This window comes from Amblyraja radiata, chromosome 1, assembly GCF_010909765.2.
Source record: "Amblyraja radiata isolate CabotCenter1 chromosome 1, sAmbRad1.1.pri, whole genome shotgun sequence".
NCBI lineage: Eukaryota > Metazoa > Chordata > Chondrichthyes > Rajiformes > Rajidae > Amblyraja > Amblyraja radiata.
In genome coordinates this window covers 191,912,582-191,936,166 of record NC_045956.1, presented here as the reverse complement: position 1 = coordinate 191,936,166, position 23,585 = coordinate 191,912,582, and the positions used below count along the sequence as shown (strand labels likewise).

Sequence of the window (23,585 nt, the reverse complement as noted above, 5' to 3'; positions counted from 1 at the left end):
GCTAGAATTTAGAAGATTGAGGGGGGATCTTATAGAAACTTACAAAATTCTTAAGGGGTTGGACAGGCTAGATGCAGGAAGATTGTTCCTGATGTTGGGGAAGTCCAGAGCAAGGGGTCACAGTTTAAGGATAAGGGAGAAATCTTTTAGGACCGAGATGAGAAAAACATTTTTCACACAGAGAGTGGTGAATCTCTGGAATTCTCTGCCACAGAATGTAGTTGAGGTCAGTTCATTATATTTCCCGGGAATTAACCTTGTAAACCAGGGCAGCGTCTGTGCGGTGCCCGGATGCTCGCCGCCCCCAGACTGGTGCAGAGCCCCCACACCTCTCACCCCCAACTACCACTCTGCCACTGAAGGTAGTTGAGGCCAGTTCATTGGCTATATTTAAGAGGGAGTTAGATGTGGCCCTTGTGGCAAAAGGGATCAGGGGGTATGGAGAGAAGGCAGGTACAGGATACTGAGTTGGATGATCAGCCATGATCATATCGAAGGGCCGAATGGCCTACTCCTACTCCTGCACCTATTTTCTATGTTTCTATTTTTTATGTAACATGCCATTTGCTTTCTTCACTGCCAGTTGTACCTGCATGTTTCAGTGACTGATGAACTCGGACTCCCAGATCTCGTTGTACTCCCCCGTTTCCTAATATGACACCACTCAGATAATATAATCTGCCTTCCTGTTTTTGCCACCAAAGTGGATAACCTCACATTTACCCACATTAAACTGCATCGGCCATGCATCTGCCCACTCACCCAACCTGTCCAAGTTACCCTGCATTTTCATAGCATCCTATTCACAGTTCACACTACCACCCAGCTTTGTGTCATCTGCAAATTTGCTCATGTTACTTTGAATCCCCTCATCTAAATCATTAATATATATTGTAAACTAGACCAAGTGCAGACCCGTTGGGTCTGTTTCCCCCAACGTGCGGTTGTGGGGGGAGAGGCGGCATGCAGCGTCACACACACTAACTATCCCCCCCCCCCCCCGCACTCACGCTAATTACCCCCCTTGATATTACATTAATATTATTAATTTGCTCCTTTTACCCCATAACCACCCTATCTACTGACGCATAGCCCCCAACTTGCAGTCACATCTAGAGAGAGGGGGGGGGCGGGGGTAGAGAGTGAGGGCAGATAGAGAAGGGGCAGAGACAGAGAGAGAGAGACAGAAACACAGAGAGAGGGAGAGGGGGGTGGAGAGGAGGAGAAGAGCAAGGGTGGGTGAGGGGAGAGAGAGAGGGTGAAAGTGAGGGGGAGAGAGAGGTGGTGCTGAGAGGGTGGGGAGGAGGGAGGGTAGAGGGAAGAGGGTGGGGGTGTGGAGGGGAGGGGGTTTAGGGAAGGGAGGGACGGTGGGGGAGGGGATGGAGGGGGAGAAAAAGAGGGGAGAGAGAGGGGGGGTATGGGGGAGAGGAGAGGGGGAGGAGAGGAGAGAAAGGGGGGAGAGAAAGGGGGGGAGAGAGGGTGTGCTGAGTGGGGTGAGGTGAGGGGAGGGGGAGAGGTGGGGAAAAGGGAGGGTGGAGGGAAGGGGTAGGGTGTGTGGAGGGGAGGGGGGTTTAGGGGAGAGAAGGTGGTGGAGGGGATGGAGGGGGAGAAAAAGAGGGGAGAGGAGATGGGGGAATGGAGAGGGGGGGAGAGGAGAGGGGGGTGAGGAGAGGGGGGGGTGGGGAGAGAGGAGGGGAGAGAGGGAGAGAAAGGGAAAGAGACAGGGGGGAGAGGGGGAGAGAGAGAGAAAGAGAGAGGGATAGGGAGAGAGAAAGGTGGGGAGAGAGAGAGGAACCCAAACCCCCCAAACAACCATTTGCAGGCAGTGTTTTTTTATTTCAAACTAACCATTTTTTATTTTCAACTAACCACATTAAGGGTACTTACTCACAGGTGTGAAGAAATTTGTTCAGTGTCATTCAGAGCTCAGAGTGCCCTCCATGTTGCAGAGTGATTGAGGCACACCACTTGCAGAGACTGATTGAGGCACACCACTTGCAGAGACTGATTGAGGCACACCACTTCCTGGTTTTATAGTCCCTCCCCCTCCCTCCAGCAGGGGCAGCAGAGAGAATGGGGAATTGTGTAAAAACATTAATATCTCTGTCATTTTTCATCGACGGGAAAAATCCTCGGCACACATGCGGCGGAGGGGGGTTCTGAGCAAGGTGGCCAAAAATGACGGCCGTAGGTGGCGGCGTTCTCTCGGAAATCGCAGCACAGAAGGCCAAAACCGGTCAAGAACAGAGATTTAGTAATATAGATAGCTGCAGTCCCAGCACGGAGCCTTGCGGCACCCCACTAGTCATTACCTGCCATTCTGAAAGGGACCCGTTAATCCCTACTCTTTCCTGTCTGCCAACCACTTCTCTATCCATGTCAGCACTCTACCCACAATACCATGTGCTTTAATTTTGCCCACTAATTTGCTATATTTAAGAGGGAGTTAGATGTGGCCCTTGTGGCTAAGGGGATCAGAGGGTATGGAGAGAAGGCAGGTACGGGATACTGAGTTGGATGATCAGCCATGATCATATTGAATGGCGGTGCAGGCTCGAAGGGCCGAATGGCCTACTCCTGCACCTAATTTCTATTTCTATGTTTCTATGTGGGACCTTATCAAAAGCTTTCTGAAAGTCCAGGTTCACTACATCCACTGGCTCTCCTTTGTCCATTTGCCTAGATACATCCTCACAAATTCCAGAAGATTAGTCAAACATGATTTGCCCTTCATAAATCCATGCTGACTCGGACCGATCCTGTCACTGCTATCTAAATGTGCCGCTATTTCATCTTTTATAAGTGACATCCCCACCACCGATAGCAGGCTATCATTCTCTCTCCTTCCTTTCTTAAAAAGTTGGATAACATTAGTTACCCTCCAATCCACAGGAAATGATCCTGAATATAAAGAAAATTGGAAAATAATCACCAATACGTCCATGATTTCATGAGCCGCTTCCTTAATTATCCTGGGATGCAGACCATTAGACCCTGGGGATTTATCAGCCTTCAGTCCCATCAGTATATCCAATGCCATTTCCTGCCTAATGTGAATTTCCTTCAGTTCCTCCGTCACGCAAGGACCTCTGGCCACGAGTACATCTGGGAGATTGTTTGTGTCTTCCTTAGTGAAGACTCCGCTATTTTTAAGAGCCCCATCTAGCTCTCTCTTGAAAGCATCCAGAAACCCCGCCTCCACCGCCCTCTGAGGCAGAGAATTCCACAAACTCACCACTCTCTGTGAGAAAAGGTGTTTCCTCGTCGCCGTTCTAAATGGCTTCTTATTCTTAAACTGTGGCCCCTGGTTCTGGACTCCCCCAACATCGGGAATATGTTGCCTGCCTCTAGCGTGTCCAAACCCTTAACAATCTTATATATTTCAATGAGATTCCCTCTCATCCTTCAAAACTCCAGAGTGTACAGCCCAGCTGCTCCATTCTCTCAGCATATCAAATCAAATCAAATCAAATCAACCTTTATTGTCATCTTGCAAGCAACAGTTGTACAGTGCAAAATGAAAAGACGTTTCCCAGGGAATAGCGGAGCATCGCACATGAAATTTAAAACGTTTCACACATAATAACACTAAAAACAATCCAGTCCCTGATGGAACAGTATAAGTAAATAGTTAAAAGCAGGTAAAACACAACGTTAAAATACAATAAACCAATCATAAAAATGTCCGGGGCAGCTGATTTGAGTGGCCAGTGCCAGTTATTAAAGTGGCCAGTGCCAGTTATTTAAGTGACAACGCATATGACAGTCCCGCGATCCCGGGAATTAACCTTGTAAACCCACGCTGCACTCCGTAAATAGCATTAATGTCCTTCCTCAAATTAGGGGACCAAAACTGCGCACAATACTCCAGGTGTGGTCTCACTAGGGCTCTGTACAACTGCAGAAGGACCTCTTTACTCCTATATTAGATTCCTCTTGTTATAAAGGCCAACATGCCATTCGCTTTGTTCACTGCCTGCTGTACCTGCATGCTTACTTTCATAGACTGATGCACAAGGACCCCCCAGATCACGTTGTACTTCCCCTTTTCCCAACTTGACGCCATTTAGATAGTAATCTGCCTTCTTGTTTTTGCTACCAAAGTGGATAACCTCACATTTATCCACATTAAACTTCATCTGCCACGCATAGGGATTAACGGGTGGGGGGTGGGGGTGGGGGGGAAACTTTTTAATCTCTTCCCTGTATGGGGACCCGACTTTTTCCTTGTCGAGTCTCCGTTGTCATTGGAGCCTAACATCTGGCCTCCAACCAGAGTCGACCTGGGGCTCGAGTCACAGAGCCTGTGGACTCACCATCGCGCAGCTGGCCGACTTCGGATCGTGTAGCGCCGTGGTGGCGACTTCGGAGCTCTGAGGCTTCGGCTGCATGCTCTGTGGACGGTAACATCGGGAGCTCGCGAGTCCCTGGTGGGAGACCGCTTTTCGGAGCTCCCGCAACGACAAACTTCGCCCACCCGAATCGAGGGGTTTAAATCGACCCAGAGTGGGGCCTTACATCGCCCAGCGCGGCTTAAAGCATCCAGAGAACCTGCCTTCACCGCCCTCTGAGGCAGAGAATTCCACAGACTCACCACTTCCTGTGAGAAAAAGTGTTTCCTCGTCTCCGTTCTAAATGGCTTACTCCTTATTCTTAAACTGTGGGGGAGTCCAGAACCAGGGACCACAGTTTCAGAATAAGGGGTAAGCCATTTAGAACGGAGATCAGGAAACACCTTTTCTCACAGAGTTGTGAGTCTGTGGAATTCTCTGCCCCAGAGGGCGGTGGAGGCACGTTCTCTGGATACTTTCAAGAGAGAGTTAGAGAGAGCTCGAAGGGCCGAATGGCCTACTGCTGCATCTATTGTCTATTGCCTCAGGTTTAAAGGACGTTCTTTAAGGAAGGAGATGAGGTGGAATTTCTTTAGTCAGAGGGCGGTGAGTCTGTGGTATTTAGAAACATGGAAAATAGGTGCAGGAGGAGACCATTCGGCCCTTCGAGCCAGCACCATTCATTGTGATCATGGCTGATCGTCCCCAATCAATAGCCTGCACCTGCCTTCTCCCCATATCCCTTGATTCCACTAGCCCCGAGAGCTCTATCTAACTCTTAAATCCATCCAGTGATTTGGCCTCCACTGCCCTCTGTGGCAGGGAAATCCACAAATTCACAACTTTCTGGGTGAAAAAGTTTTTTCTCACCTCAACCTTAAATGGCCTCCCCTTTATTCTAAGACTGTGGCCCCTGGTTCTGGACTCGCCCAACATTGGGAACATTTTTCCTGCATCTAGCTTGTCCAGTCCTTTTATAATAAGATCCCCCTCATCCTTCTAAACTCCAGTGAATACAAGCCTAGACTTTTCAATCTTTCCTCATATGACAGCCCCACCATCCCAAGGATCAATCTTGTAAACCTACGCTGCACTGCCTCAATTACAAGGATGTCCTTCCTCAAATTAGGAGACCAAAACTGTACACAAAACTGTACACAATACTCCATATGTGTTCTTACCAGAGCCCTATTCAACTGCAGAAGAAACTCTTTACTCCTATAATCCTCTTGTAATGAAAGCCAACATTCCATTAGCTTTAGGGTACACAAAATTGCTGGGGAAACTCAGCGGGTGCAGCAGCATCTATGGAGCGAAGGAAATAGGCGACGTTTCGGGCCGAAACCCTCCTTCGCTCCATAGATGCTGCTGCACCCGCTGAGTTTCCCCAGCAATTTTGTGTACCTTCGATATTCCAGCATCTGCAGTTCCCTTTTGAACACAGGACAGGAAGGCTCTGCAGGAACGGAAGGGACGTCACGACCGCGGTGCCACAGGTGCTGTCGCCGAGGGAGGACGGACGGAGCCGCGGCTCGAGAAGCTAACAGAGGCAAAGAGGTTTGCCACGCACTGCAAGGGAGCAGTGGACCAGACAGGAAGAACGGACGGAATTACCACTAGACAGCCAAACCAGTAGGTAATTTACGGCTGGGGTGAGTACTTTCCCATTTATAGGAGGTAGGATTATATAAATAAGGGGTGTATCAATACAGTAATCCGGGTAGGGGATTCTTAAATAGGACCAGTTAATTACTTATATAAGATGGGCGGCCAGGAGATGTGCCAATACTGTGAGATGTGGGAATTTGTCGACACCATTGATGTAGAAGATCCCTACAGCTGCAGTAAGTGTTTGAGGCTAGAGGAACTCGAGCTCCGCATTGATGAGCTGGAGACCCAACTTCATACGCTGCGGTACATCAGGGAGGGGGAGTATTACCTGGATGTTTTGTGCCAGGGGATGGTCACACCGACCAGTTTAACTAATTCAGTAGGCAGTGAGCAAGGAAAGGAAGGTGTGGCCATAAGCGAGGCAGGTAGGGGGAACCAGGAGGAGATGCGGCAGGAGCCACAGCCCTTGTCCCTGACGAGCATGACCGAGGCTCTTACTCAATGTAAGGACGGGATCAGGGGCTGTGGGAGGGATGAGCAACCTGGCTGCAGCACCGTGGATCAGGGGGCCATTCAAGAGGGGGGAGTTAGAAGAAATGCCGTAGTGATAGGGGATAGTATTATTCGGGGGGTAGATAAGGTTCTCTGCGGCCAGCAGAACATGTCCCGAAGGCTGTGTTGCCTACCCGGTGCTAGGGTTAAGGATATCTCTGCGATGCTGGAGAGAAATTTGCAGTGGGAGGGGGAGGATCCAGTGGTCGTGGTCCATGTGGGGACCAATGACATAGGAAGGACGAGGAAGGAGGATCTGCTGAAGGAGTTTGAGCAGTTAGGGAATAAATTAAAAAGCAGAACCTCGAGGGTACTGATCTCCGGATTGCTACCTGAGCCACGGGCCAAATCGGCGAGGGTACGTAAAATTAAAAAGCTGAATGCGTGGCTCAAAGACTGGTGTGGGAAAAATGGGTTTGGTTTCTTGGGCCACTGGCACCAGTACTGGGACAGGGGGGATCTGTTCTGTAAGGACGGACTTCACCTGAACGGTGCTGGGACTGGGGTCCTGGCAAATCATATAACTAGGGCAGTAGAGAGGTCTTTAAACTAAGTAGCGGGGGGGAGGTATCAAGGGGGGTAATAACGGCAGGGGTAGAGGAAATAGAGCAGGGTATCAGTGGGGAAGCGGAAAGTCAAAATGTGACAGGAGACAGAATGTGTGAAGATAAAGCTCTAGATGTAAAAGGGGCAAAAACGGAAAGGAAGGGTAGTAAAAATCATCTGAAAGTGCTTTATCTAAATGCACGGAGTATTCGAAATAAGATAAATGAATTAACGGTGCAATTAAGTATATATAGTTATGATATCGTGGCCATTACGGAGACATGGCTGCAAGGGGATCAGGACTGGGAGTTAAATATAGAGGGGTACTCGACAATTAGGAAAGATAGACAGGAAAGAAAGGGAGGAGGGGTGGCCCTTTTAATAAGGGAGGGAATAACGGCAATAGAGAGGAAGGATATTGCGTTGAAGGATCAGGATAGTGAAACAGCTTGGGTACAGATAGAGAATAACAAGGGGAAAAAAACACTAGTGGGTGTAATTTATAGACCTCCAAATAGCTGTGACGCTGTTAGTCAGAACATAAATCTGCAAATAGTTGACGCATGTAAAAAGGGAACTGCTGTAATCATGGGGGACTTCAATTTTCATATTAATTGGGCAAACCAAACTGGGCAGGGTAGACTAGAGGAAGAGTTTATAGAATGTATTAGAGACGGGTTCCTAGAACAGTATGTCACAGAACCGACAAGGGGGGAGGCAATCTTGGATCTGGTCCTGTGTAATGAAGCAGGATTAATTAAAAATGTCATAGTTAGGGACTCGTTGGGAACAAGTGACCACAATATGGTCGAATTCCATATTCAAATAGAAGGGGAGCAGGTTGAAACTCAGGCTAGGGTGCTTAATCTAAATAAGGGGGATTATGAAGGTATGAGGACTGAGCTGATCAAAGTTGACTGGGATAGCAGACTCAAGAATAAGACGGTACATGAGCAGTGGTGTACGTTTAAGGGTCTACTGTATAACCCTTCAAGAAAAATGTATTCCTATGAAGAAAAAAAGGGGTAAGGGTAAGAACAGTCAGCCATGGCTCAGTAAAACTATAAAGGATAGTATTCGGCTGAAGGCAAGGGCATATAAGGTAGCCAGAGATAGTGGGAGGGTAGAGGATTGGGAAGCATTTAAAGGTCAGCAAAAAATAACTAAGAGATTAATTAAGACGGGGAAAATAGACTATGAAAGGAATTTAGCGAACAACATAAAAACTAATAGTAAGAGTTTTTATAGCTATATAAAAAGAAAAAGGGTGGCTAAGGTGAACGTTGGTCCATTGGAGGGTGAGACTGGAGAGTTGTTGGTGGGGAACATGGAAATGGCAAAGGCATTAAACGAGTATTTTGTATCAGTCTTCACCATAGAAGACACAAAAAATATTCCAACGCTGGATAAACAGGGGGCGGTAGGAATGGAGGAGCTAAATACTATTAAGATCACCAAGGAGGTGGTATTAGGGAAATTAATGAGACTGAAGGAGGATAAATCCCCTGGGCCTGATGGATTACATCCAAGGGTCTTGAGGGAGATAGCAGGTGGGGATTGTGGATGCATTGGTGATAATTTTCCAAAACTCCCTGGAGGCAGGAACGGTCCCAGTGGATTGGAAAATGGCCAATGTAACACCTATATTTAAAAAAGGAAGTAAACAGAAGGCGGGTAACTATAGACCTGGTTAGTCTAACATCGGTGGTGGGTAAAATGTTAGAGACAATTATTAAAGAAACACTAACGGGGCACTTGGATAAACATGACTTCATCGGACAGAACCAGCATGGTTTTGTGAAGGGGAAGTCCTGTTTAACGAATCTGCTCGAATTCTTTGAGGAAGTAACAACCCGGGTGGATAAAGGGGAACCGGTGGATGTGGTATACTTGGACTTCCAAAAGGCTTTTGACAAGGTGCCACATAAGAGACTATTGCTAAAAATAAAAAGTTATGGGATTGGGGGTAATATATTAGCATGGGTAGAGGATTGGCTAACAAATAGGAAGCAGAGAGTGGGGATAAATGGTTCATACTCGGGATGGCAACCGGTAACTAGCGGGGTACCGCAAGGGTCGGTGCTGGGACCCCAGTTGTTCACAATTTATATAAATGATTTGGAGGAGGGAACCAAGTGTAATATATCAAAATTTGCGGACGATACAAAAATGGGAGGAAAAGTAGGGGATGAGGAGGATAGGAAGAGTCTGCAAAAGGATATAGATAAGCTAGGTGAGTGGGCAACAACTTGGCAGATGAAATTTAATACTAATAAATGTGAAGTCATTCACTTTGGGAAAAAAAATGATAGGGCAAGTTATTTTCTAAATGAGGAGGAGCTGCGTTGTAATGCAACGCAAAGGGATCTAGGGGTATTAGTACATGAATCACTAAAAGTTAGTATGCAGGTGCAGCAAGCAATCAGGAAGGCCAATGGAGTTTTGGCCTTTATTGCTAGGGGGATTGAGTATAAAAACACGGAGGTCTTGCTGCAGCTGTACACAGTATTAGTGAGACCACATTTGGAATACTGTGTACAGTTCTGGGGTCCATACTTAAGAAAGGATGTACTAGCCCTGGAGGCAGTGCAGCGAAGGTTTACAAGATTAATTCCTGCAATGAGGGGATTGACATATGAGGAAAGGTTAAGTAGGCTGGAACTCTACTCTTTGGAGTTTAGAAGAATGAGAGGCGATCTCATTGAAACATATAAGATCGTGAGGGGCCTTGATCGGGTGGATGCATCGAGGATGTTCCCAATGATCGGGGAAACTAGAACTAGGGGACATAGTTGCAGAATAAGGGGGGGCTCTTTAAAACTGAGATGAGGAAGAACTTCTTCACCCAGAGGGTGGTTAATTTATGGAATTCACTGCCCCAGGGAGCAGTGGAAGCAGAAACGTTAAATATATTTAAGACTAAAATAGATGTTTTTTTAGCTGCCAAGGGGATAAGGGGCTACGGGGAGAGGGCAGGGATATGGACCTAGGTATGGTTAGTATAGTAAGACCTGAGTGATCTCCTGGACAAGTGTCGATCGCCTGGATTGGGGTCGGAGAGGAATTTCCCGGATTTTTTTCCCGAATTGGACCTGGGTTTTTATCCGGTTTTTTGCCTCCCCCAGGAGATCACGAGGTTCTTGGGGTGGAGAGGGGTGATAGCGGTATAAAGGGGAGGGTAGTGTCTTGTGTTCTGTGTCTTGTGTCTACTGTTTGTGGGTAAGTGTGTCTGTTTAGTGTTCAGCCATGAGCGAATGGCGGTGCGGGCTCGACGGACCTGGTGGTCTACTCTCGCACCTACTTTCTATGTTTCTATGTCTATGTTTCTACATTCCATTAGCTTTCTTCACTGCCTGCTGTACCTGCACGTCAACCTTCAGCGACTGGTGTACAAGGACACCCAGGCCTCGCTGTACCTTCCCCTTATCTAACCTAACCCCATTGAGATAATAATTTGGCCCCTTGATTTTGCCGCCAAAGTGGATAACCTCACATTTATCTATATTATACTGCATCTGCCACGCATCTGCCCACTCACTCAACCTGTTCAGGTCACCCTGCAACCTCCAAACATCCTCGTCACAGTTCACACTGCCACCCAGCTTTGTGTCATCCGCAATCGTGCTAGTGTTGCTTCTAATTCCCTCTTCCAAATAATTAATATATATGGTAAACAGTTGCGGCCCCAACACCGAGCCTTGTGGCACTCGCCACTGCCTGCCATTCTGAAAAGGACCCGTGCACTCCTGCTCTTTGCTTCCGGTCTGCCAACCAATTTCTATCCATGTCAAGACCCTACCTCCAATACAATGTGCTCTAATTTTAGTCGCCAGTCTCCCGTGTGTGTGGGGGGGGGTGGGCGGGAAGAGGAGGGAGAGGGGGGGGGGAAGAGGAGGGAGAGGGGGGGAAGAGGAGGGAGGGGGGAAGAGGAGGGAGAGGGGGGGAAAGAGGAGGGAGAGGGGGGGGAAGAGGAGGGGGGAGTGGGGAAGAGGAGGGAGGGGGGGAAGAGGAGGGAGAGGGGGGAAGAGGAGGGAGAGGGGGGGAAGAGGAGGGAGAGGGGGGGAAAGAGGAGGGAGAGGGGAGGAGGAGGGAGAGGGAGAGGGGAAGATGAGGGAGGGGGGAGAGGAGGGAGAGGGGGGGATGAGGAGGGAGGGGGGGAGAAAGAGGAGGGAGAGGGGAGGGAAGAGGAGGGAGAGGGGGGGAAAGAGGAGGGAGAGGGGGGGGAAGAGGAGGGAGAGTGGGGGGAAAGAGAGGGGGGGAGGAGGAGGGGTGGAGGTGGAGGGGGGAGGAGGAGGAGGAGGAGGAGGAGGAGGTGGTGGAGGAGGAGGAGGACGACGACCCTGCCCGCCCTGATAAGGGCCTCTGCTTGCAAATGCGCTAACGGCACTTTCAAAACAACCCTCCCGCACGCCGAGGCCACCCCCTCCCCCTCCCTCTTCCCTTTTGAAAGAGCCGTTAGCTGTTCGGGGCCTGTCATTCGCTGCGACCCTTCCTCACCCCGCACCTAATATCTTTCCCATGCAATACAGCCGTCACCGCCGACACAAAACGTTGCGTTCCTTTTCTCCAGAGATGCTGCCTGACCCGCGGAGTTACTTCAGTTTTTTGTGTCTATCTTCGGTACAAACCAGTATCTGGTTGCCAAGCCGGGCAAAATGACTCGGTGTTTAGGTTGCCCGGCGGCGCTTTGAGTGGTCAGTGGCACCCGGGCAACCGCTAATTTCGAGCCCTGAAGAGGCCCTTTGGTCCACCTTGCCCACCCTTTCCAGCTTGACAACATCTTTCCTAGAATATGGTGACCAAATCTGAACACAATACTCTACATTTGATGCTCTGACTGATGAAGGCCAATGTACCGAAAGCCTTCTTGACCACCCTGTCTGCCTGTGACACCACTTTCAAGGAGCTATGTACAATTGAATTTCCATCTCAAAAATAATCTGTTTTTAAAACCACAGCAGGCATTTGGTGGCGCGACTCACGTTGCAGCGGCACCTACAGCCTGTCTGTCTTTTTTTAATTTTTTTGGTCTAGTTAAATGTAGTTGTCGTGTTTTTTTATACTCTTTTTAACTGTGTATATGTGGGGGGGGCGGGGGGGGGGGAGGGGGAAACTTTTAAAATCTCTTCCCTGCATGGGAGACCTAACATTTTCCCTGTCGGGTCTCCATTGTCGTTGGGGCCTAGCACCGTGGAGCGGCCTCCAACCGGAATGACCTGGGGGCTCCAGTCGCGGAGCCTGCGGAGCTACGGACTTACCATCGTAGGACTGGCCGGCCTCGGGGAGCGGTGGTGGCTCGCTGCTGCAGCCCAACTCCGGAGTTCGGAGGCTCCAGTGGACTGTGATATCAGGAGCTCGCAGGTCCAGGTGGGAGTCCGCTTTCCGGAGCTCCCGCAACGGCAACTTCACCAGCCCGTGTCACGGGGTTGGAACGACCCAGAGCGGGGCCGTAGATTGCCCGGCCCGGCTTTAATGGCCGCGGGACATTCCACGCCTGCCGAGGGCTCCAACTTTGTGACATTTAGACCTGGAGCGGGGCCGTACATCGCCTGGCGTGGCCTTAATGGAGGAGGAGGAGGGGGCGCTGCTCTGGCAGCAGCCATGTCATGCAGCTCGTCAGTTTTTCAACTTTTTTAAAATTTTTTAGTATGTTTTAAAGTCTGTATTTAATGTTTCTTTGTGTGCTTTGTGTGGGGGGTGGTGTGGGGGGGTAAGGGGGGAACCGCTTCGGTCGCCTCCTCCACGGAGAGGCGAGTTTTTCCAGGTCGCCTCCCCCGTGGCCTAACATCAAGGATCGACGCGGCCTTTCCCGGAGACGCGCCCGGGGCTTCAGCGGCGGGCGCAGCGTGGACTCTCGGCGTGGAGCGGGTGAGCCCTCGCTGGGGCTCGCTGGAGGGGAGCGCTCCGTTTCGCTGGCCCGGGGCAGCCGGCAGTCTGAAGTCGCAGCCTGAAGTCGCGGTCTGCAGAGCTCCAGCTGGTGCGGGGTCTACAGCCCGGGATCTCACGTTGGGGACCCGGGGGAAGAAGAAGCCATCACTGCCGGCCCGCGGCCGACTTCTACCGCGGGTCCGGCATGGACTTACCATCACCCCTGGAGGGGAGCTTCGACCGCCGGCCCTGCAGTCTACGGTGCTTCTGGCTGCGGCGGGGACTTAAATCTTGACCGCCGGTCTGCGGCCTACAACAACTTAAAGCCGCGGTCTCCGGTGAGGAAGAGCCGATCCTGGACTGACTCTGGACTCTGGTCCTGACCACGGGGGGGAAATGGAGGAGGACTGGCCAAATTTTGTGCCTTCCACCACAGTGATGAATGCTGTGGTGGATGTTTGTGTTACAGTTTTATTGTGGTTGTGTGTTCTTTATTATTGTATCGCTGCAGACAACCCAAATTTCCACCAGCCTGGCTGTGTGGCAATAAATTATATCTAATCTAATCTATCTAATGGACGTGGGACTTACCATCGCCTGCTGGGGCTTCGACATCGGGAGAGAAATGGTGCAGGGGAGAGAAAAGACTTTGCCTTCCATCACAGTGAGGAGGAGATTATTATTCGAGAAGTGGGAGTGGCGGCGCCTAACGGCAGCGGCTCGACTACAGTCGTCTGTCTTTTTTTACTTTTGTCTTGTTAAATGTATGTCTTTGAGTTAGTTTTTATTATTTTTTTAGCTGTGTATATGTGGGGGAAACCGTTTAAATCTCTTCCCTGTGCGGGGACCCGACTATTCCCTGTCGGGTCTCGGATGTCGTTGGGCCTAACATCGTGGAGCCGGCGGCGACCTCCGGCCGGTACTAACCTGGGGGCTCCAGTTGCAGAGCCTGCAGAACTGACATCGCGGAGCTGGCCAACTTCGGAGCGGGAAGAGCTGTGGTGGCGTGCAGCTGCGACCCGACTTTTGGAGTTCGGAGGTACCGGCCGCAGACCCGGTGGACGGGAACATCGGGAGCTCGCAGGTCCCTGGTGGGAGACCGCTTTTCCGAGCTCCGCAACGGCGACTTCTCCCGCTGGAATCGCGGGTTTAAGGACATGGAGCCGGGGCCTAACATCGCCCGGCGTGGCTTAAACGGCCTCAGGACTTACCATCGCCCGCCGGGGGCTATAACATCGGAGCCCCAGTTCGCCTCGACACTGCAGTTGGACTGCTGGACCGTGGGAGAAGGAACAAAGGGAAGAGATAAAGACTTTGCCTTCCATCACAGTGAGGAGATGTTGGAGACTCACTGTGATGGATGTTTATGTAAACTGTGTTAAGTGTGGGTCTTGGATTATTTTGTAATGTAAAAAACTGTAGAAATGAAATTTCGTTCAAACCTAGGTTTGAATGACAATAAATAGCATTCTATTCTATTCTATTCTAGATTCACTGTGATGGATGTTTGTGTGAATTGAATTGTTGTGTGTCTTGTAGGAATTGTTTTGTTTGTATGGCTGTAGAAACAGAGTTTTGTTTGAGCCTCACTGAGATTCAAATGACATTGAATAAAATATTGTATTATTGTATCTCTCCCACATGCGACATTTAGGTCAATTATCCACAAAATAGGTGGAATGAACAAGAGACTGTGCATCTACCCAATCTATTCCTGTCATGATTTTACTCATCATCCCTCATCACCTGCGCTCCAAGGAATAGAGTCCTAGCTTACACAACCTCTCCCTATAGTTCAGACCCTCTAGACCTGGCAACATCCTCGTAAATCTTCTCTGTGCCCATTCCAGCTTGGCGACATCTTTCCTATAACATAGTGACCAAAATTGAACACAAAACTCTAAATGTGGCCTCACCAACGTTTTATACAACTGCAACATGATCGCCTAATTTCTATATTCAATACACTGACTGATAAAGGCCAATGTGCCAAAAGCTTTTGTGACCACCTTATCTACCGATGATGCCTCTTTCAATGAACTATGTTCCTGTACCAGAGATCCCTCTGCTCTACAACACTACCCAGAGGCCTACCATTCACTGTGTAGGTCCTGCCCATGATAGACTTCCCAAAATGCAACACCTCACATTTCTCTGTATTAAATTCCATCAACCATTCCTCAGCCCACCTGGCCAATCGATCCAGATCCTGCTGCAATTTTTCACAATCATCTGCAAAACTATCCACTTTTGTATCATCAGCAAACTTGCTAATCTTGCCCTGTATGTTCTCATCCAAATAATTGATGTAGATGACAAACAGTAACAGGCCCAGCACCGATCCCTGAGGCACACCACTAGTAACCGGCCTCCGGTCCAAGAAGCAACCTTCCACAATCACCCTCTGCTTCCTTCCTTGAGCCAATTTTCTATCCATTCAGCTATCTTTCCTTGGATGTCATATGTACTGACAGTGGAACAATTACATTTTCACAGTGCAGATTTACAGGCCTATTAACTCAATACACAAAGATACCATGCAATAAACAAAAATTCAATTAATTATTAACCAATATTATTGCATAAAAGTCCTGCAAGTGCATAAAATGTTGAGGGGAATAGAATTGTGTAGATGGGGCATAGAAACATAGAAAATAGGTGCAGTAGGAGGCCATTCGGCCCTTCGAGCCAGTACCGCCATTCATTATGATCATGGTTGATCGTCCCCCATCAATAACCTGTGCCTGCCTTCTCCCCATATCCCTTGACTGCACTAGCCCCAAGAGCTCTATTTAACTCTCTTAAATCCATCCAGTGATTTGGCCTCCACTGCCCTCCGTGGCAGGGAATTCCATAAATTCACAACTCTCTGGGTGAAAAAGTTTTTTCTCACCTCAGTCTTAAATGACCTCCCCTTTATTCTAAGACTGTGGCCCCTTGTTCTGGACTCGCCCAACATTGGGAACATTTTTCCTGCATCTAGCTTGTCCAGTCCTTTTATAATTTTATATGTTTCTATAAGATCCCCTCATCCTTCAGTGAATACAAGCCTAGTCTTTTCAATCTTTCCTCATATGACAGCCCCACCATCCCAGGGATCAATCTCGTGAACCTACGCTGCACTGCCTCAATCACAAGGATGTCCTTCCTCAAATTAGGAGACCAAAACTGTACACAATACTCCAAATGTGGTCTCACCAGAGCCCTATACAACTGCAAAAGAACCTCTTTACTCCTATACTGAAATCCTCTTGTTATGAAGGCCAACATTGCATTAGCTTTCTTCACTGCCTGCTGTACCTGTACGCCAACTTTCAGTCTCGCTAACCTCCCGCTTACCTAACCTAACCCCATTGAGATAATAATCTGCCCCCTTGTTTTTGCCGCCAAAGTGGATAACCTCACATTTATCTATAACTATATTATACTGCATACTATATAAATACAAGCCCAGTCTTTCCAATCTTTGCTCATATGGCAGTCCCACCATCCCGGGGATTAATCTGTTGAACCTACGCTGCACTGCCTCAATAGGGGGGTTGCACGTAAGGTCACTGGGTCATAGGGCTTGACGCATGGAGCAGCTCAATCCATCTGGAGGATAACGGAGCTGCCGGTATATGTTGTTAATACACGAAATGCGTACTTTCCTACCTGTTAAAAACCGCCAAAATGGTGAATTTCTGCGCTGTAAAAAATTGTGGAAGTCAGGGTAAGCGTGAAAGACGGAATTAAGGTAAAGAGAAGCTCAAGCTGAAGGGACAACAACAGCTAAAGTGCTTGGCGAACATTGGCCATGAAGATATCAAATTGGAAAATATTGGGAATTATCGCGTTTGCTCACTGCATTGCATCAACAGTAAGGCATTATTTGTGTTTTTTCTTGATTCCTTGACTATCTAAAAATTCTCAGAAGTGATAAATCTGGCTGTAAAATTTTAAAATCGCCCATGGTTCTGAAGTGGGTTTTTACATGCTAAAAGAAAACGCTTCTGAAGCTAAATGTTTTTTTTAAATCTCCAGACTTACGAGTGGTGTGTGGAAAAGTAAGTCTTCTATCATTATGCTATTGAGAAGTATATTTTCGAAGATAATAAAATATCCTGACAGTTTAAACACCCACTCTTTCAATAGGATATTGTCAATTTGCTGAGGTTGATTATGTCCAATTAACAGCTAACAATTATGCCATTCCTTGGCTTGCATCTGAGTAAAATGTAATTCAAAACCAATATGGTTTGCGATTTTTTTTAATGATAAATTTTGCTTCAGAGGCGTTTTCTTTTTGTATGTAAAAATTCACTTGAGAACCATGGGCGATTTTAAAATTTTACAGCCAGATTTATCACTTCTGAAACTTTTTAGATGCCAAAGGAATCAAGAAAAAACACAAATAATGCCTTACTGCTAATGAAAAGCAGTGAGCAAATGGCCAATGTTCGCCAAGCACTTTGGCTGTTGTTGTCCCTTCAGGTCTTGCTTCTATCTACCGTCATTTCTACTCACTTTTGGAATTCTGAAGTAGGATAAATGTCTCTCACGCTTATCCCGATTTCCATAATTATTGACCATTTCGGCGGGTTTTAACGGGCCCACTATGCTGGAAACATTGGTCAGTGCTTACCTGCAGTTCATCGCGTGTACTCCAGTTGGCGTAGCGTAGCAACAGTACGGGCCATGGGTCGTGACCCGACTGCCGTGCAACCTCCCTATAGCAAGGATGTCCTTCCTCAAATTAGGAGACCAAAACTGCACACAATACTCCAGTTGTGGTCTCACCAGGTCCCTGTACAACTGCAGAAGGACCTCTTTATTCCGATACTCAAATCCACTCGTTATGAAGGCCAACATGGAATTAGCTTTCTTCACAGTCTGCTATACCTGCATGTCTAGTTTCAGTACAAGGACACCCAGGTCTCGTTGGACTTCCCTTTTTCCTAATCTGACACCATTGAGATAATAATCTGCCTCCTTGTTCTTGCCGCCAAAGTGGATAACCTCTTATTTATCCACATTATACTGTATCGGCCATGCATCCGCCCACTCACTCAACCTGTCCAAGTCATCCTGCAACTTCCTAGCATCCTCTTCATAGTTCACACTACCACCCAGCTTCATGTCATCTGCAAGTTTGCAAGTGTTACTTTTAACTCCATCATCTAAATAATTAATATATATTGTAAATAGTTGCGGCCCCAGCACCGAGCCTTACGGCACTCCACTCGCACTGACTGCCATTCTGACAAGGACCTGTTTATTCCTACTCTTTGTTTCCTGTCTGCCAACAAATTCTCTCTCCATGTCAATACGCTTCCTCCAATACGATGTGCTCTAATTTTGCCCACTAATCTCCTGTGGGGTCTTATCAAAGGCTTTATGAAAGTCCAGATACACTACATCCACTGGCTCTCCTTCATCCATTTTACTTGTCACATCCTCAAAAAATTCCAGAATATTAGTCAAGCAGTATTTCCCTTTCATAGATCCATGCTGACTTGGACCAATCCTTTTCTGCTATCCAAATTCACCATTATTACTTCTTTAATAATTGACTCCATCAAATTCCCCACCATCGATGTCAGACTAACTGGTCTATAATTCCATGTCATCCCTACTTATCCAGAAATAGTAAAGTTTGCAGTTATGATAGTAACAGCCATACCACTCACTCAGGTCAGCGTGGAGAGACTATTCTCCACACTGAAAATAATTAAATCAGATTTAAGGGCTTCAGTGAAAGAGGATCTGGCAGAAGCAATTCTGTTCCAAAGGACGTTATTAACACATTTTAAGTATGTACTTTTGTAGCAAACTTAACTACCTATGCATTTACTTTTATTTTCTATTGCACATGAGATTTTTTTTTGTCATAATTTAGCCATTTAGGTCATCTCTGTGGCCTTAGTTTAATAAATTTTGGAGTAATGCTTTTATCATTTTTTACTTAATTTAATGGAATTTAAATGTTGTCATAGTCCTTTCTGTATATTTTCTTCTTTTAGCATAATGAATTATGGTTTTTACTTCAAGAATAAACATTTTTTTAAAAGCCACATTAGCACAACTACAACCATTAGACTCAAAACTTTATGGACATGGGTTTAAAAGGCAGCCTGATGATTCATGTGGTTCTTATGAAATGTCATCTTGTGTAAAGTCATCACAGCAGATTTAGAATTATTTTACCTAGGGGTCGGGGTCGGATGTTTTGGGTCCGACTCCACAGTCCTGTTTATTCCGCTCCCCTGTGTGTTTATAACATTATTTACCTCAGTTTACCCCCAGATTTACCGGGTTTATTCCCCAGACGTGTAGTTTATTTGGTGATTTATTGATTATTTACAGAGAGGGAGATGTTTATAACGTGTTTTATCTCAGGACGCTGCTCCAGACGGTGAGTTTATATTATTGACCCCAGTTTTATTCCCCCAGACGTGTAGTTTATGTGGAGATTGACCTCAGGTCTCCCCCACATTTACCGGGTTTATTCCGCTGCTGATTTATTTATAACGTTATTGACCTCAGTGAATAAGAGGGGGGGGCTGATTTATAATCTTTGGTGGCAAAAACAGGAAAGTAGATTATTATCTGAATGGTGGCCGATTAGGAAAGGGGGAGATGCAACGAGGCCTGGGTGTCATGGTACACCAGTCATTAAAAGTAGGCATGCAGGTGCAGCAGGCAGTGAAGAAGGCGAATGGTATGTTAGCATTCATAGCAAAAGGATTTGAGTATAGGAGCAGGGAGGTTCTACTGCAGTTGTACAGGGTCTTGGTGAGACCACATCTGGAGTATTGCGTACAGTTTTGGTCTCCTAATCTGAGGAAAGACATTCTTGCCATAGAGGGAGTACAGCGAAGGTTCACCAGACTGATTCCTGGGATGTCAGGACTTTCATATGAAGAAAGACTGGATAGACTCGGTTTGTACTCACTAGAATTTAGAAGATTGAGGGGGGATCTTATAGAAACTTACAAAATTCTTAAGGGGTTGGACAGGCTAGATGCAGGAAGATTGTTCCCGATGTTGGGGAAGTCCAGAACAAGGGGTCACAGTTTAAGGATAAAGGGGAAATCTTTTAGGACCGAGATGAGGAAAGCTTTTTTCACACAGAGAGTGGTGAATCTCTGGAACTCCCTGCCACAGAAGGTAGTTGAGGCCAGTTCATTGGCTATATTTAAGAGGGAGTTAGATGTGGCCCTTGTGGCTAAAGGGATCAGAGGGTATGGAGAGAAGGCAGGTACAGGATACCGAGTTGGATGATCAGCCATGATCATATTGAATGGCGGTGCAGGCTCGAAGGGCCGAATGGCCTACTCCTGCACCTAATTTCTATGTTTCTATGTCTATAAGGAGTTTGGCCCCAGTTTTCCCCACACATACACGTGTAGTTTATGTGGTGATTTACCTCAGTTCTCCCCCATATTGACCCAATCCCGCTGCGCTGCTGATTTATAACATTATTTACCTCAGGTCTGTCGGCAGCGACGCCACCAACTGCCGCTTCTCCGCCGCCATCTTCATGCGGTCGATGGGGAGACTCGGCCCGGGGAGGAAACGGGACCAGCGGGCGGCCATCTTGGTGAGGGCAGGTGAGGTCGGCGCTGCTGATTGGTCGGCAGCCGGTGGCCATCTTTGTGAGGGTTTGACGGCTGCCTTCTTGTTAGGGTCTCGCCGTTCATAACGCCATCTTGAGAAGGTACCAATTGCCCACTCACTTGTGCTCCATTCTCCCCTCTAAACCTGTCTTGTCCACACAACTGTTAAAGCGTATTAGTTTCCAACCCTTCGCCCATCAGTGGCCATTTGGCTTATTTTGTGTGTCATTTATTATGGCATTAAATTTTAGACTGCCCGCTATTATGTGGGTGGGATTTATTACGTATTCAAGGGCGTGTTTGGAGCTAGGTTTCTTGCGCAGAAGCTTAGTTTTTAGTTTAGTTTTGTTTGATGTATATGTAATATAACAGGGCTGCCAACTCTCACGCAATGAGTGTGATAATCACGCATTTGATGAAATTCTCACGCTCTCACGCTGATGACGGAAGTTCTCACGCTCAATTTAAAAAATATATATATAAATGAATAAATAAAGTCACACTCCTCCACACTCACCAATGAGAATAGTTTTCTGTCGACAGGTTCCCCGTAAAGAACGAGTAAATGGCTTAAGCCCATCGCACACTATTTAAAATGGCAATGTAGACAAAAATGCTGGAGAAACTCAGCGGGTGAGGCAGCATCTTTGTCTGAGTTTGACCCTTCTTCACACTCAAGCATTTCTCCAGCATTTTTGTCTACCACTCTATAGATGCTGCCTCACCCGCATTCACATTCTCGTGCAGAGGGTGTGATAGGTGAGACACGGCGGTGGTCCCAGAACTGATCCGCCCCCCCACCCCCCACCCCCACTGAGGCATCGCTCACACCTCCCACCCTCACCTCCGGCGGCTCTGTGTCCGGTGGCCACTCTGTCCACACCGCATGGTGTTTTAACCCCGGCCCGGATCCAGGAGCAGTGGGGGCGTCGGTGCCACCTCCGGAGCAGCAGGGATAAATCTCGGGCAATAGCTCCGCTCCGATGCCCGACCCCCGGGTCACTGTCCCTCACCTCCCCCGGACCCCCGGGTCACTGACCCTCACCTCCCCCGGACCCCAACTGGACACAGAGCACCTAGGCCGGCCCGCATTCACGGGGAGTAGAGAGGGAAATGCTCCCTGGACATCGCCAAGTCTCAGCTCACTGCGGTTGTTGTTGCCGCTTCACTGGCACACACTCTCACACACAACCTAACACACACCCTTACACACACACTTACACACACCATTACGCACACACTGGCACACACCATTACACACACACTGGCACACACAAGATTTAAGGGGATATGGGCCAAATGTGGATAAATGGGACTAGTTTAGATGGGGCATCTTGGTCTGCATGGACAAGTTGGGATGAAGGGCTTATTTCCATGCTATAAGACTATGACACACAGTAGAAAGGGTGCAATTGAACTGGGGAGGATCCTGGGGCGATTTATGAACATATTGGCAGGCTGGAATTTTCTTTTTCACTATGAAGAAAGATTTGATAACAGCCATTGTATTCTCTGCAGCAACAGAGGTGAAGAAAATACTTAGTTGAGGTGAATAATACTATGAGAATAGGACCTGTTTCGCTTAACAAAGAATGTAGGAAGGAACTGCAGATGGTGGTTTAAATTGAAGATAGACACTAAAAGCTGGAATAACTCAGCAGGACAGGCAGCATCTCTGAAGAGAAAGAATAGGTGATGTTTCGGATCGAGACCTTCAGACTGAAGAGGTTGAAAACCAACAATGACTGGAAATATGTGTTATCCAATTAAGGGCAGAAATCAGAAAAAATCATGTGTTCATCTTTATTGACGTGACACCATAATAAATATATTACAGAAAAAATAATTTAATGGATGGTGCAACGGTAGAGTTGCTGCTTTGCAGCACCACACACCCAGATTTGATCCTGACTACGGGTACTGTCTGTACAGTATTTGTATTCTCCTTATGACCACATGGTTTTCTCTGGATATTCCATTTTTTCCCACATCGGAAAGAAGTGCAGGTTTGTAGGTTAATTGGCTTCTGTAAATTGTCCCTGACGTGTAGGATACAACTGGTGTATGGTAGATTACTGGTCGGTGTGGACTTGGTGGGCCGAAGGGCCTGTTTCCATATATATGTTTTACATATATATCTTAATTTCATTGAACCATATATGGTTGAATATGTGGCATTATTTTCGCCTTGTTATTTTTTTAATTTTAATTTATTTATTAGAAGTGAGTACAATACAGTGGTACCTTTTTTCAGGTGCCAAATATATTAATAACATGATACATTCTCTGTACAACTTCATTTTTTAATTTTTTTAAAGAGCAAAATAAGAAAGAAAGAGATAGTAGAGAGTAGAAAAACATGTAGTGTGTATAAAAAAAGAGAGAGATAGTGCTGAAGAGAAATAAGAAAGAAGAGAGAGCAAGAGAGAAATTAGCAAATAGACGATAGGAGATGAGTTTTTATATTGTTGATCATCTTTCACCTAGACCTCAAACAATTGATTTTTTCAAGGGGTGCTCTGTCCAACATATTTCTAATCCACATTTTGAGCGTTGGTATAGTTGTATTTTTCCAAAATTTAAGTATGTTTTTTTGCTATTATTAACTCATAATTAAAAAATGAATTTTGGGATATGTTTAATTTGTTCCCGTCTCCCATTACTCCAAATATAATTATTTCAGTATTAGGTTCCATTTTTATCTTAAATAAATTTGTGAATATATCAAAAATATCACAATTTTGACAAAAGGAAGCAACTGATAGAAAGGCGTTTTCTTGTAAATGAGGAAAATGTGTTTTTCTTTCAGCTCTTTGTGATGGAATTTCTTACTTCTCTGGTATAAATATTTTCAAATTGTACTCGGAGAAGATTTATTTTGTTCACCATTGTGTAGAACATATCTCAAATACCCTAATACAGGCAATAACTCCATTTTGACAACATTGTCAGTTGCTTCCTTTTGTCAAATTAGGACAGAGTGATGGAAGTCTGACTCCCCTTGCCTTGTTTGCATGTTTTTGTTTCTCTATATATATGCATAGCAGCATGAATTATAATCTGATTTCCATACATGAAT

The 23,585-nt window shown here is 46.8% G+C and overlaps 2 protein-coding genes across 2 annotated transcripts in view; both read right to left on the bottom strand.

Moving 5' to 3' along the window:
* Positions 1-23,585, bottom strand: part of LOC116982908 (zinc finger protein 229-like) — a 968,520-nt gene that overhangs the window by 664,786 nt on the left and 280,149 nt on the right. The window lies entirely within an intron of this gene.
* The window catches only part of LOC116989933 (zinc finger protein 229-like), a 33,893-nt gene that overhangs the window by 4,498 nt on the left and 5,810 nt on the right, over positions 1-23,585 (bottom strand). The window contains exon 2 of the mRNA XM_033047521.1: positions 4,317-4,394. Coding sequence (XP_032903412.1) covers positions 4,317-4,394 — 78 coding nt within the window. The remainder of the gene's footprint in view (positions 1-4,316; positions 4,395-23,585) is intronic.